The sequence below is a fragment of the Apteryx mantelli genome, chromosome Z, assembly GCF_036417845.1.
Source record: "Apteryx mantelli isolate bAptMan1 chromosome Z, bAptMan1.hap1, whole genome shotgun sequence".
Lineage (NCBI taxonomy): Eukaryota > Metazoa > Chordata > Aves > Apterygiformes > Apterygidae > Apteryx > Apteryx mantelli.
In genome coordinates this window covers 83,162,730-83,177,781 of record NC_090020.1, presented here as the reverse complement: position 1 = coordinate 83,177,781, position 15,052 = coordinate 83,162,730, and the positions used below count along the sequence as shown (strand labels likewise).

The 15,052-nt window shown below is 42.0% G+C and overlaps 1 protein-coding gene across 1 annotated transcript in view; it reads left to right on the top strand.

The window, feature by feature from the left end:
* LOXHD1 (lipoxygenase homology PLAT domains 1) overlaps nt 1-15,052 on the top strand; it is a 141,222-nt gene that overhangs the window by 73,282 nt on the left and 52,888 nt on the right. Inside the window, exons 23-27 of the mRNA XM_067316464.1 lie at nt 559-707; nt 1,970-2,074; nt 2,813-2,941; nt 7,991-8,172; nt 11,043-11,159. Coding sequence (XP_067172565.1) covers nt 559-707; nt 1,970-2,074; nt 2,813-2,941; nt 7,991-8,172; nt 11,043-11,159 — 682 coding nt within the window. The remainder of the gene's footprint in view (nt 1-558; nt 708-1,969; nt 2,075-2,812; nt 2,942-7,990; nt 8,173-11,042; nt 11,160-15,052) is intronic.

Here is a 15,052-nt window from a genome sequence, read left to right as displayed (position 1 = left end):
CTGGAGGCACCCGACCTCCCACCTTGTGTTTTGTCTCTATACAAAGAGCTGCACCAAAGCCAAGTCCTGATCCAAGCAAACTCCCATGAACTTCACAGGCAGCCAGGGGAGCAAGCCTGGGCTGTTACAAACCTTAAATACAAGCTTGCCTTTGAGCTGCAACATGCTTGAAGTCACATGCTTAAAGTTGCACAATGCTTTGGTGGGTGGGACTGTTGGTAAGGTTCTCAAGAGGGGTCGGCTGTTCGTAAACATACACTGCCTGGGAGACTGGAGTTTCCTTTGAATTATTTAACTTCTCCCGGGACCGAAAACTAAAGGGAGTTGGGTATATGGGGCTCGCAGGTCACTAGGAGCACTTGTCAGTAAGTGCTCGCTAAAGTATTTCAGGGTAAAGTTCACACAAACAATACCAAAACTCAAGGAGGAGAGCAAATGTATTGTTCAGCTTTGAGTAATTTTGTTGGTTTTTTTAAGTATCCTCTGGTTTGTGCTTATTTATGTCATTAAAGCTGTGAAGTCCTGTGTAAGTGCTGGGTGCTGCTGTCATTCTTGTAGGTATTATTTTCCATGCCAACGGTGGTTAGCAGTTGAGGAAGATGACGGTCAGATTGTCAGGGAGCTGGTCCCAGTGGATGAAGCATTTGTAAAGAAAGATATGGAAAATGATGGCCAGTCTCTTGCAACGCTGGGCCTGGAACAGAAAGGTTTATGTTAGCCTTGTATTTCTTCCAGTATGGGGTTGAAGAGAAACCAAGTTATTAGTAGTGCTAAGGGCATTAGCTGTTAGTTTTCACTGGGCTATAATTCTGCCCCAGATCACAAAGATCTCAGCTGTGAATGAAATGTGAAGTGCGGTGTCAGCCAGCGAGGAGTGGACACTCCTCATTTTTAGGTGATTTAATCATCTTGCAAGATTGGACCCAAAGTGCAAAAGCTAAGAAGATGACTAACACATTTGGTCATCATCTTTTGCAAAGCAGCTCATGGAATAAACCTCAAATGAAATGCATATTTGTCATTAAAGTCCAAGCCATAAATCCCAGCCATTTCATGTCGTTAAACATTTGGACATGAAACTGAGCAGAGAGCAAACATTATCAGAGAAAGGGAAGGAACCTAAATCCGTCTTGCTTTCCATCTTGCTGCTTATGTCTGTCATTCTCTGAAACAACTTTGTGCCTCTTGCTCCTGGGTCTGATGCTGCAAGGTGCCGAGTGCCCAGCACTTCCACTGGCTTCAGTGGCAGTGAAAGGTCTTAAACTCTCCCTTAACACCTCCCACCATGGGCTTTTGAATACATGAATAACTTCCATAAATGCTGGATAGTCAGCAGTTCATTTCAGGAGGACCTGCTGGATGAACAGTGTCTTCGAAAGCCATGCATGTGCCTAAATATGGCAGCAGGATACTATTCTGGAAATCTTGAGCAGGCTTTTGTTGTGCAGTAAAGACTATACTCGAATTTTCCATAATTTTTATGTGTGCTGCACTTCCTAGATGATGGAGTGACAGGAACCTCCCTAATGATGCTATTGTGAAGGGTGTGTTTGTGAACATGAGCTATGTATGTCAAAGTGCACATGCTTTCTGATATGTGGTATATGCACTTGTATTATTTGGTGCTACTAGAATAAAGAGTTTTCTTTTTTAAGTTAAATAGTATTGAAGGCAGAGGCAGCTTTGAGGAGTCTTCAAGATTCCCAGGAAGCAAATGGGAAGTCTGAGCACATTTCTTATCTGTAGAGATGCAGACTATGTACTGCATGACAGGAGCAGGAGAGGACTGTGCAACCAGATAGCCCAGCTCACCCCAGTAACCATCACAGCATGTGACAAGAATCAGAGATTACAATATGGCTGTTTTATCTGTCAAAATAAAACCCGAACGGAACACACATATGCAAAGAAAAGTAGAATTAATTCCTGCTCAGACTTCACATTCTTAAACTGATATTTTATTTGACAGCCAAATCAACAACGTACACTGTGAAAGTGAAAACTGGGGACAAGAAGCACGGTGGGACAGATGCCAATGTCTTCATCATTCTCTATGGAAGTAAAGATGATACAGGTATGACTACTATGTGATGGAAAGGGATGGGACCTCACTGCCAGATATAACTGCCTGAAAAGGCTGGGCAGTTTTCTTCTGTTCCCTCAATACCTGCTCCTCCTTCCTTTTTAGGACAACCACATGTTCTTGCTGTCTCCACATACATTATGATAGCTGGGAACATACCATCAGCTGCTGTAAATTGCTGTCAAACTTTGAGATGCTGATTTGCACCAGCTGGTGATCTAAAGGCTTTAATTTCAATTACAGAAACAGCACAGTTGACTGGGACTGCATCCCTGAGTGGTGAATGTGGTGAATGATTTGCTTTCCTCAGCAGTGAATCAGCGTGCTCCTGCAATCCAGCCCTCCTCTGCCTCTCTGAGTGGCCCAGAAGTATTTAATCAGCTGAAGAGCAAATCCTCTTGGAAGCAGCCAAGCTGTGTGTGCAGTGACTGTGGTGACTGTGAGAGTGGCAGTGAATTAATGGGTTTGCTTACCTGTAACAGCAACCGCAACAGTGCTGGCTCTGTGGCCCTGCCAGTGCATCACTCAAGAAAGGGATGTGCGTATTTTGGGCCAGGGATGCTGCTACAGCTATAGATCTAGGGTTCAGAGTGAGGGAGGAACAAAGCTAAGATCTTGTGGTGAAAAGCCATTTCTTTACATTTTAGCCGCTTCCCTCATTCCACTGGTGACATTCCCAAAGGATTTGTTTCATACACTAAACAATGTCTGTTTGCATCTCTACAACAGGGACCATCAGCCTAAAGGCCTCAAAGATTAACAAGAACAAATTTGAGCGTGGGAAGGTAGATGAGTTTACAGTAGAGTCTGTGGACATTGGAGACCTGAAAAAAATCAAGATAGGCCATGACAACAAAGGTAAGATGACCTGCTTTGTTATGTGGTTTTCCTAGTGCGTTAGGCACATGGCTGTATAAGATAGTGTTCCTCCAAACCCTAAAGGTAACTTAACCTTTTGGTGACAGATCCTTGCTGTCCCCTCAGCTGTTGCAGTCACTATCACTGCCATTAATGCCATTGCCATGACTGTGGCAGTAAGAGCACAGTGGTGGCAGCTGCAGGTAGCTTTATCTCTCTACAAGAGACTCTTTAATTTTGCAAGCGCTTTTCTGGAGAGAATTCTCATATGTATCAAAACCTGGTGGCTTTTTGTGTTCCACGTAGGATCTGTAGACTTGAAATTACTGTCTCATTTGTTTGTTAACAGTTTTGTTGTTTCCATCATCAAGCGTTAGCTGCTTTTTAGACATAGGTACGGCTCTTCTACAGACAAGGGAAGCAGTGATAGGACATATGGATTCCTTCCCTATGGGGCATGAAGGGACATCTTTGTTGGTAACTTCTCTGTCTTATTACAAGGGCAAATTAATCCAAGTGATGGAGTAATTATCCCTTCCACATACACATCTTTAGCCTGTTGCAAATACAAATGTAAAGCACATTAGTTCAGACTTGGAGAGTCACTATCATCTTTATGATTTCTATTCTATTCTTCCATTGGCAAAAGAGAGTAAGATTTATTTCTCAGCGGCCTGGAGTGCAAAGATTCATTTGCTGTTGTCTGTAAAGGCCTTGTGAGTTAATCCCTGTATCCCTCCTGCCACAGGTAGTTCAACCGGCTGGTTCCTGGAGTGGGTGGAAATCGATGCCCCATCCCTGGGACTGTGCCTCAAGTTCCCTTGTGGCCGTTGGCTGGATAAATCAGAGGATGATGGAGCCATTGAGAGAGTTATCTTCCCTGCAGAACTGCAGACAACGGAATATGTCCCATGTGAGCAGAATGCCATTTTCCCAGGGTACACCCGTCACTACAGAAGATAAAACTCCATGAGCTAGTGAGGTTTTATAGACTTGGCCTCTCCCTGGAATTTGCTCTGAGAAATTTATAAATACATCACATGCCAATTACTCCTGTTACTACAAGAAAGTTCCTCTGGGTGCTCTAGACTAACATTTCCTGCCTCCATGTGTTGTATTTGCCAAATCAGAGAGGAGTTAGAAGCCATGTGGCTATCTATGATTGTCCTTTTGCTCCCTTTTGCACTATCTTCTCCAAGTCCTTAGTCCGTTCCCGAGCTGGCTTCCTTGTCTCCAGTTTTCCCTTTGATCCTGCTCCATTCTAATATTTATGTTTCTGTTGTTAAAGCAGACACTTGTGGTCTCTCTTCCAAGCTAATTCTCCTTGGTTGCCCAGTGCTGTTGGCACTGTGCATCCCTCTCTTGCTGAAAGATCCTCTTGCAGAATTTCTTCAATGTTGTGCTTTTCTGATAGAGTGTTGCACTAGTCTCTCTGTTTTGGCATTCTCCGATTTTTCCTTTATCTTCACTTCACTTCCTTCTAAATTAATATTTGGTGTAAACCCAGTGTCTTTTGATGGCTCTTTGTGAGTGCTAAGCTGATAATTTTCAAGTATACCACAACACCCCAAACTTCTCTGTTCAGGCAAATTCTTGTGCTGTCTCCAGGACATCAAGAATCAGATAAAACAGCTTTCTTTAAATAAATTACTTGAAACACTGGTTTTCTTATTCTTAAGCCCTCCCTTTCCCTTGTTTATGTGTGCATCCATGAATGTGTGTAGGGAACTCACAGCTCTGGGACTATATTTGGCTCCTGCCTCCCTGACCTGCCCTATTTCAAGTTGTTGGCAAATTCTTCCTAGCCCACCTTCAGGCGACTATCAAAGTTGGCTCTTCCCTTCATTAAGCAAGACATCATGATGGCGAGGGCCCAGGCCAAGGACTCAGGAGTTGATTTCCACCTCAAGCCCTGCCAGATGCTTCCTGGCTCGCTGTAGGCAAGTGATAAGTCATTTGCACCATCATACTTAAGGGCCTAGAGCCTGAAATCCCCAAATAGTTGCTAGGAAAAGTCTCCTATTTTCATCATATTCCTCAGAGTATGTATGGACTCTATCAAGAGTCTTACCCCCCATCCCCTGTTTAGATATCAAAAGTTAGAGCATATGCCTCCCTCTGCTGCCCAATCTCTCTTCTTCTGCCTCTGTTTCCTGCTTTATAAGTAATTGCAAAAATAACTGTGTAGAAGACTGTCAGCTGCTTTGGATCCTTCTTCTTCTTCTTCTTCTTTTTTTTTTTTTTTAGCTGCAAACACCCTGGTTAATGCTGAAGGTTCTCTTACACACTGGATGGCCTACCCTCCAGTCTCCAGATCCTCACACCCAGCAGTCTAAACTAAAATCATCTCTCTTTTCTGACGATCTGCCGTTGATCTCTCTTTGTGCCTCCCCTATGCTTTGACCAAGGGATTATTTATTTCTCAGTAGGTCTTGATTTCTTTCCCTAAAATCTCTGGAGCAGAAGAATGGGTGCTCTTTGCTGCCTTCTGCACTTTCGTCAGTCTGCTGGAAGACACAACAGTCTTTATGGTTGAAAGAAGAAATTGCTATGAAGTGAATATATTCACAGGAGTCAATGTTACTCACAGAACTTGCATGTACTTCTCACTAGGCTTTTCCCTATGTGTCATCCCAGTCAATATATATTTTGATGCATATGTTGGCTATATCATTTATTAATGCCTCAGTATATCACAGGACGTAAGAGTTTCTGGAATGCCATGCCTTTGAGTACACAGTGTGTGGAAACCTGTTTTTTTCCAGCAGAAAATAGTCAGGCCTCTCTGGCAAACAGGTTGCCCCAGCCTCTGTGTCAGCCTAGGTTGTTTCTCCAATTAAACTGTTCCCATCATGCTATTTACTATACTCTAGTTTCCTAATTATTGGCCTGATGGTTTCAGTTTGCCAGAGGTAACTAAGATGGTCTGACTTTTTTTATGATGACTTGCACCAGAATTGTTTTGCTAGGAACAGATGATGAAAACATGTCATCGGCATCCCAATTAAAATCATGCCTGTGGAGATACAATCTTAAAAGTGCCATGTAAATGAAATGGGAGTCTGACAGCTGAAAGTTGTGCTGCTAGAGACCTTGTTATGGTGCTGCTTTGCTGATTCAGTTCTAAGCTGATGTTAAAATTCAAGCAACAAGAGCAAGCACCACAGACTTCAGTGGAGGAGATCATTTTTAATTCAAAGTGCATAGCATGTGATTTTGGTCTCCAGGATTTTTTTTTTCCTTGCATACTGGAGAAACTATTCCAGTTTACCTGCAGCACAGCAGAGTGGATTACATTGGGGCTGGGCAGAAAGAATATTGAATACCTTCAGGCTTACTCTCTGTAGAAGAAAATTTCTTCATCACTCTTTTCCTGAGAGCTGTGTCTAAAGAGTCTGGATTTTAATGAATGATTAGCCTCTGATATGCATAATCGGAGTTACTCCAGCAGCAACAGATATGGTGCCAGAAACAGTCCCTCCACCCTAACGGAGATGCTGAATCTGAAATAAAGCTCAAAGTACTGTAGTGTAAAGAATAGCAAAGATGACTAAAGCGACTGCAGCGTAGGAGGGTGCAGGATGACAAGCAGCTGAAAAGGATTGGATCGAGGGACAGGAAACGGTGGAAACTGGGTAGGCGGTGTATGGGAGAGGGGTGGCAGGGGATGGATCCTGATGGTGGTGCTGGGTGTCAAATGCTGTGCTCATGGGTAGCCATGTGGAGCACAGAGATTTTTGTCCGGATGAGGTAAAGAGAAGTCCCTGCCATAAATGAGTGGTGCCCAAGTCTCACCTAGCATTTTTCTTCTATGGATTTCAGACAGGAATTAGGAGAGATAGGGGTAAGATTCAGTTTACCGACCGACACACCTGAATTTATGTGTCTTCATGTCAGCAAAGTGTTTAATCTCCCACTATTATCAATTGATATTTGGTCATTCACAGAACGTTCCAGAATCTGGAGAATGTTTCAGCCAACCCTGAGGAAGATACCCCCATTTGCTCATCTGACTCATTCTCCAAACTACATTGACTTTAGTGGTTAGATCTCATTTGAGTATAATGGAGCTTTATATATTTATCAGATGTGCAGGCATCTGAACATAGGTTTCCTACTCTGTGAGCTGAATGCTGTCTCACTTTGGAGACTGAGGTGGGAAATGACTTGACTAAGGATACTCTGCAAATTGGTAGCAGAGCCCAGAGCAGAGCCTTGATCTAATTCCTGGGTGAGGCTTGTTATTCCTCAGTCATGCTCCAATGGGACACTGGATTGAGAAGCTATGAAAATAGAAAAAGACAAGAGGAGGCATCAGATTTTTGGGCAGTGGGACATTCTGGAGGAACCAAATGAACTGAGTAAGGAAGTACATAAGGGCTTGATCCTTATTGTCCTGCATTCAGAGCTGATCTGGCAGTATTTTACCTAGTACACCTTGGTCTTAAGGACTATATGCTGTCAGAGCAGAATGTGGTACTATGAGAACACTAGATCAAAGAGTGGCCAGCAGAGGCTTTTATTTCTTTTCCTTGGATTGATTTTTGTCACTTGTTCAGTGATGAAAGTAATAGTGGAATTTTTACCAACAAGGCTATCTTGAATATTTATATACTGCCTCCAGTTGGCTTAGCTTCATCTGTCAGCCTTGTTGCTCAAAAACTTGTGAATTCATGATTTGCTCTAAGACTTGAGCTGTTGAAATAAATCATGTTTCAATAACTTTAGATGACAGGTATAAATATACTGAGCATTTTCTGATCCAGTGATTGAACCCAAAATCTCAGTAAATGAACATGGATGGAGGTCAGTTGGCTATATAGGGTTAAATGAAATTTCTCTGAAATTTTATAGGAGTGACCAAAGTCAGAATCTGACTTGCAGCATGATAACCCTTATAACCACAGGTGTGATTCCTACCCCATCCTCTTTAACTGTTGAGTTTTCTAACCCAGATTTTGTTTCATTAAAATGTTCTTAGGAGCGTTGGTCTGCTGCTTACAGACTTTTGTTCGTTTTGTTTTTATTTTCTGGCACTTCCTGAATCAGTTGTCCCTTACGAGATCACGGTGTACACCAGCGATATCTTTGGAGCTGGCACAGATGCAGATGTCTTCATCGTTCTCTATGGAAGTGATGGGATCTGCACTCAACAGAAATCCCTGTGCCTCAACAAGAGAGAGCAAAGGATGTATTTTGAAAGGAACTCGGTGAATCAGTTCATTGTGGAGGTAAAATCAAAGTTGCTTCCTTGCACTTATCTTAGAGCAGAGGTTTCCCTAAGGGGTTTAGGAAGACAAAATGGAGTGAAGTGGAAAATTTCCCTCTTTTAGGGAAAGCAAAAGGGAACTGGAAGGGGTTGTCTGCTTGTGGAACTTGGGTTCAATTCTCTGCTCTTAGTGGCTTCTGGAGCAAATCTTTTCTCACTGGGCTCCAGTTAGCAGCAACTCCAAATTATCGTCATACAGTGTCCCTGTGGCCTAACATTGTGCTAAGCATTGCAAGGACTGGTGCAATCTTATCATGGAACTGAGATGTCCTAATACATGGATATGGAGACTTGCCCTTCCATACAGAGCTGAGAGGCACTTTGGAAGGTCCACACGTAGGAGAGTTTACCTCTTCCATTTCCTAGACCATACATGATCTTTAGATAAAGAGAAGGTCTTAGTCTCTGTGGCTACTGGATGTAATATGTCTCTCTGTCCTTCACACCCTTAGGTGCTTGCACATTTGCTTCCTTCACAGTTCACAATATTTTTAAAGGAGGCATGAACCAAATGTTTGTGATATTGCTGAAACTACATGCCTTCATTTAAGGTCTCCAAGTGTCATTTCATGTTATAGTTTCAGAAGATCTTGTTGAAGGGCCTGGTTCGTAGTGCTTTCTACTTATGGAGTACTTCATCTGAGGTGGATGGTTTGTTCATTTGTTCCAACTCTGTGGCAACCTCAGTCTTCTTGGACAGAGACTGTTACTGTGCTGTAGACACCATGATTTTTGGCTACCTGGGGTTAAATTTTTGAAAGACCCTATCAAGTGTTTCCTGAAGCATTTGCACATGCATATGCAGGTAGTGAACCTGTGCATATAGGTCAGGGTGCTCATCTACACCTACGATACTCAACAATTCCTTTTCATAATAAGTTTCTATTGTTGAGAATTTGTGAGAAGTGAAAATACAGCAGTCCTGCTCTGGCCTACTCTTTTGGCACTGCTTAATGTCCTCCCCTTCCCTCCCTGGGTGCAACACTGACACTGACTTCACCGAGCACCTTAGAGCCTGCCTATGTTTTAAGTTTGGTTTGTTTTTGTAAAATAATTGAAGGGAAATATTAAAACAAACTTTTTAACAAATTAAAATACTTCCAGCCCACAAGGGCATGAATCATAAAATGAAGCCCCAGCGTGATTCCATAAAAACAGAGAATAAGACTTAATTTGGTGGGGTTTCCACAGAGACTTTCATGACAGAAGTTGCAGTTATCCGTAGGTATAAATCTTAAACTGTTATTGTTATTTCTTTATTTCATAAGATTTATTTTGGTTTTGATAGATTCTGAAACATCAGTACTTTTCTTAGATGTAGCAAGTGGAAATGCAGTTTGCTCTCTAGATTTATAACATCATATTAACCTGTCCCCAAACTTCATTTTTTCTTCACCAATTCCTCTTGCTGCAGGAAGGGGGATAAAGCAAAATATATTCTTCTCTCACCTAAATGTGTAGAGCCATAATTTGGAGCTCGGTAGACCTTGAAAACAATTTAGGGATCTCAGGAAATCCAGGCTGAGAATTGCCTGTTTGTCTTAGTGCTTTTATTACCCTGCATTTTGTATTTGCAAAAGAGGCACAAAAAGTCAGAGATGGGTCTCAGCTATGCTCCCAAGTGATGATTTGCAGAAGATGCCTATAGCAGAGTGAAAAACACTCATTTTTTAACAAGAATATTATTGCTATGTGTTGATTGAAAGCCTCATTGAAAGATGAATATTTGGACAGGACAGAGGAGGAATAACATCATTTCCCCAAGTGTATACGTGTGTACATGCATGAATTTTAGAAATGAATTTGGAACATTTAATTATTTTGCAGTTGGTGTTGATGCTGTCTAAAGCCAGGGCAAGATCTGTGAAACCAAATCAGATCTGTTGGAGTGGGAACTCCTTGAGTACTACGGTCAGCCCTAATGAGTCCAGGAGTCTCCTAAAATCACTGATGTCTTTGCTTCAGGATGTGGCAATTTTGTCAGCTGGGAAGTGAAGCAGGGAGTAGTGTCCAGTGGTATAAATTGAGAAGTTCATTTTTTTTAAAAGTTTGCAAGAACAAAAGATTTCAAGCCCTTACAGACAGAAAGACAGCTGAGCATGCTTCTCCTACGTGCAAAGGAGTTTTGCAGCCAGCTTTGGATTTTTAAAGCCCAAGTGTACAAAAGCTTGCACAAAAATAATCAAAAGATGCTGCATAGGAGCAAATGCTATTTTTCCTATTGAAGCCTTTGGAAGGGAGGTGGCTTAAAAGTAATGAAATAGTGACAAGTTACTTAAGTAATAAGGTGAGGCATAAAAAATAATAGCCACTTCCTAAGATACTGATCTTATTGGCTTGCTCAGACGGCACTTGGATTCTGTGGCAGAACAAGAGCAAGACTATAAAATGCCAGGCTGTGAATACTGTGCTTTGGTCTCAAAGCTATTCTTCCAATGTTATAACTGTGCACAACCGTCTAATCATATAATTGTTTAAAAAGGAGGGATATATAAAAAGAAAATTCAAGATGCAATAACATTGCAGTTTCTAAAAATTACCTCCTCTCCCACTGCTACAAAGGAGCTTGAGATGCAGGATTGCTGCCATGCAACCGAATCCATCTCCTACAGTGGGTAAGCTGTGTAGTGCAACACAAAACTTTGTTTTTCAGATAAACGTTCAGGAGGACCCATTAGCTAAATGCAAGTTAGGGCATAAGTAGTGCTGTTTTTAATGTTTACTCCTTCTGGGACTTCATATAGACTGGAAATAGGAAATAAGCTAAAAAAATAATGTCTTGAAAGTCACCTATTGTTCATGCCGTAGTTTTTCCTTTTTTTTTTTCTGTAGCTGGAGGATGTTGGTGACATTATTGAAAAGATTCGCATAGGACACAATGGTGGAGGGCTGAATTCCGGATGGCATTTGGATCGTGTGACGATTCGGAGACTGTTACCAAACGGAAAGGTAGGCTGTGAATCATGGCACTCTGCAATATATTTCCATTGGCAGCTGCTTCCATTTCCCAAAGTAGATCTTCAGTATACAAAACTTGATTAACAGTGAAAAATGAATCCCTAAAGAACAATGCACACTAATGAACTTGCTAGAGCTTAGAGATCTGGGGACAAGCATTTATTATCGTGTTTTATTCTTCAAATGTTCATTATAAGACTATGCAATTGTTATTTCTAAAAAGTGCTTTTCTCATTGTACCTGTTGACTAGAATAAATGTATTTCCTCCTGGCAGTGGATGGTGGCAAGGCACTGATGCTATTACTCAGCCTTTTTGGTGTCTTTGCTACTGTTCATCTTTGGTGGGGAGCAGTGATCTGCATGCTGGATTTGAGGGCAGTGTTGTCACAGCTGGCTTGGTGGACTGGGAGTCCAGAAATCAGTCCCTTAGTTCTGGAAGGATAAATACAGGCAGTCAGTACAATTAGGGCAAGCAAAATGCCCATCAGTGCAAGTCCCTGAATCGGTCATAGAAAACCCATCAAGTCAGGTCCTAGGACTTTTGGTTGCACATGTCAACAGGATTAAGGCAAAGTAGCCAAACTGGTTATCTTTATCCTACCCACATAAAAAGCTCTTCCTTGGCCCTGCTTTAGGGTGTTGGCTGTAGTGATAGGAATGAGTCTGGCTGCAGGTGAGTGAAAGCTGAGAAGAAAATCACCTCTTCAGAATCAGTTTAGGATTGGAGGAGTAGCTGTATTTGGGAACAGCTGGGCTCTCTCCTCTGATTTGTCTTTTCTCCTCTTTTTCTGAGATGATTTCATCTTTCACCCATGCTGACAGGAGACAACTTCTCCACCCTCATTGCTCAGATCTACTGCTTCCTCAAGTGGCTTCTGATATCTAATGTTGGTGAACCCACAGCTTGCTCAGGTGTGGTGAACCTATTTCTCATCTTGCTTCTTCCCTCAAAATTTCAGGGATATGCTTTACTCTCTTTGCCTCACTGAATGACTTAAAGGTCTGCTTTGGACCTTCCTCATCACATTCAAGGCTGTATCTTCCTGTACAAGTTTCTACACTAGTAAATATCTTTTGCTTGCTTCTGATGATCACATTTTTGCCAGTCCACTATTGTCAGACCTGTTATCTGCCTATTGGTGCACCCTTATCTTGTACGGCTTGATTAGGTTAAGGAACAAGATGATACTGTTATTGGTGATATTGCTATTGGTCATGGGCTAGGAAGGATGAAGAGGAGGATCTGCAAAGGCATGGAAACCAAGGGAAAAGAGATTCCTGGGCTGCCTGGCCTCTTTTCTACAGCCACATTTGACTGAGCACTTTGAGCAGCTCCCAGAGTTCAGTGTTGGGTCCTCTGCAATCAGCCCAGAAATGGGCTTGGGGCTGCGTGGCTGCACAGTCATTACAGCAATTTTTGAAAGACAGATAGTGAGAAATCTGGGAGGCTAGAGGAAGGGAGGAAAACGATGAACACCTTGAAATGGAAAGATTTACAATTCTGCTGATCTTTTGATTATGGCATGGGAAAAAAAGAAGAAAGCAGAGCACTGCATGATGCTGCTGATCAGCCGCAGGATATTATGACCTGCTACAGGACAGCAATATGCTGCCAACGCTTCTAAAAGCTGTGCTACCTGATTAGACTGTTAAGATGTGTCTAGGTGTATCTGTAATGCTGCAAAAGAAAATGAGGTCAGTAACTTTTCAGATTAAATTGAAAGCACTTGGATAGCAAACTTGAATTGTTGCATGCCAATAAAGCTCTGTCTAGGCATGCCAATTATATCTGATAATTGTATTTCATTTGTCACAACTTGGAGAGGGCAAAGCACTGACTTTTAGCACACTATCGTACCCTGCCTAGAGCTTAAGGCCAGAGTCAAACTTTAATGAAGCAAATTCTGTTCCTAGCTACAAGAGGATTTTACCGTGGGTAACACAAAATAGTGCACTTTATGTCACTTAAATATTAATGCAATCACTAACAAGGAAACTCCAATAAAAACTGTGGCAATGACGTGGTGATTAACAATAATGACACAACTCTTGCAGCAGCTGTACATTATTCACCATTGTGCAGGCACTTGAGTCCCTAGATATCCCATTACCAAATAAACAGTGTTCCTATCAATGGCACGTACAACCAACATTACCAACACTAAGGAGCAGTTAAAAGCTTCAGTGAGAGATGAGACTGAAGAGGAGTCTCTAATGGGAGGAGTGAGTTTCAGCACTGAAATGTATTGCTCTGGAGAGCCCCTCGCTTGCCAGGCTGTAGTGGGGAAGATAACCACTGCAATTGCTGTTCATCAGCCTGGCATACAGGAAGATAATATAGGTTACGTGGTCAGACACCAGCACAGAAATGAGGAACATAGTACAAATAACCCCTGAAGGCAAAATACTTGCAACTCTGGGGTTAATTGCAAGTCTCATATATTGCAAGTCTGGGGTTAAATAACAGCAGTACAGAGAGCATCAAAGAAGAAAATTGTGTGTGTTTGACAGCAAAAGAGTTGGGCTACTTGGGTTCAAAGGATGGTTCTGCTGCAAACACGAGCAAGTCACCCAAAGCCTGTATCTGAAAAGGCCCATAACTCCAGCAGATCACCTTTTCTGGGATATGGTATGATGGTAAGTGGTATGGCTCTGTGGTATGATGTCTGGTTCATACCATGTTAGCAGTGACTGCAATGGGCTGCTGGTCTTAGGTGCACAACCAACTTCTCCCCAGCGACTGCGGCAGGGAGGGCAAGATCCAGCAACTCATGATAGTACCGTGCGGTGCTATACAGTGATAACAGTATTCAGTATTGCTACAGGGAGACCTATTCCCTTCTTTTATTATATATCAACTTTTTAATACTTAAATAGCAAAAAGAAGGGGGCCCTGCATTCGTTTGATAAGTAATTATGTGCAAGTAATTAAGGTGGATGGTATTCTTATATATGTTTACATAAAGGCAGTGGCATGTGGAGTTCTGGAGGTAACAGAAAGCCTCCGTGTTACTTAAGGAGAGAAATGCTGAAGTTGTCAGTAGGGGAAAGGCCATTTTTTCTTCCTTTGCCTAGTTACTGTGAGCTTAAAATTAACTTTTTTCTGTTCAGACTTGTGGGCTCTGCGAGTTCCATGATGGCTCATGCCCATTTCTTTATGGAGACATAGCCTGGGGTGGCCAGCACACAGAGAGCCTCCTGCCTCTTACCATTTTGGAGGTCTTAAAGTAGTCTATTCTTAATGAGTAGTCTGGGATTGATTTTATTTACTAAGCAGAAAACACATGTTCTATTGTTTTTGCTCCTTTGATGATAGAAATCATGTTTGTTTCTGCCAAAGTAAAGTCAAAACAAAGGATCAAAAGTTAAATCAGTATTCTTCTCCTCTTAATGCACCTATGGGAATTGCCTGGAAACCAGCTTGAGTCACAGAATTATAGGACAAAATCTTGAAGCATGGACTCAGAAGAAAAACACCTACTGACTTCAAAGGGAATGTTGCCTGAGTAAAGACTGAAGAGGGGTCACGGAGTCTCAATAAACCATGGCTTCAGCAGGAACAGTGCAGTCCTGATTAGGAATTTGCAGCATCTAAAACTGGAGCCCACTGAAATGAGAAAGGGCAAAGTCTATTGGATCGTATAGCCAGTCTCACTTACCCGTTGAGAATGTTTTTCTCTGTTCGGTGCTTTTTTTCTCTCTCTCTGAATGTCTTTTTCTTGTACTTTGAGTGACTGAAATATTCTGTTACATAAAGATATATTCTGTTCTGCTCTGTCCCATGCCTGTGTGGCTTGGTTGTTGCAGCGCATACTGTTTCAAGTCTGCATATGCATACACATGCATACGTACATGAACTGAAATTCCTCGTTTGCATATCAGA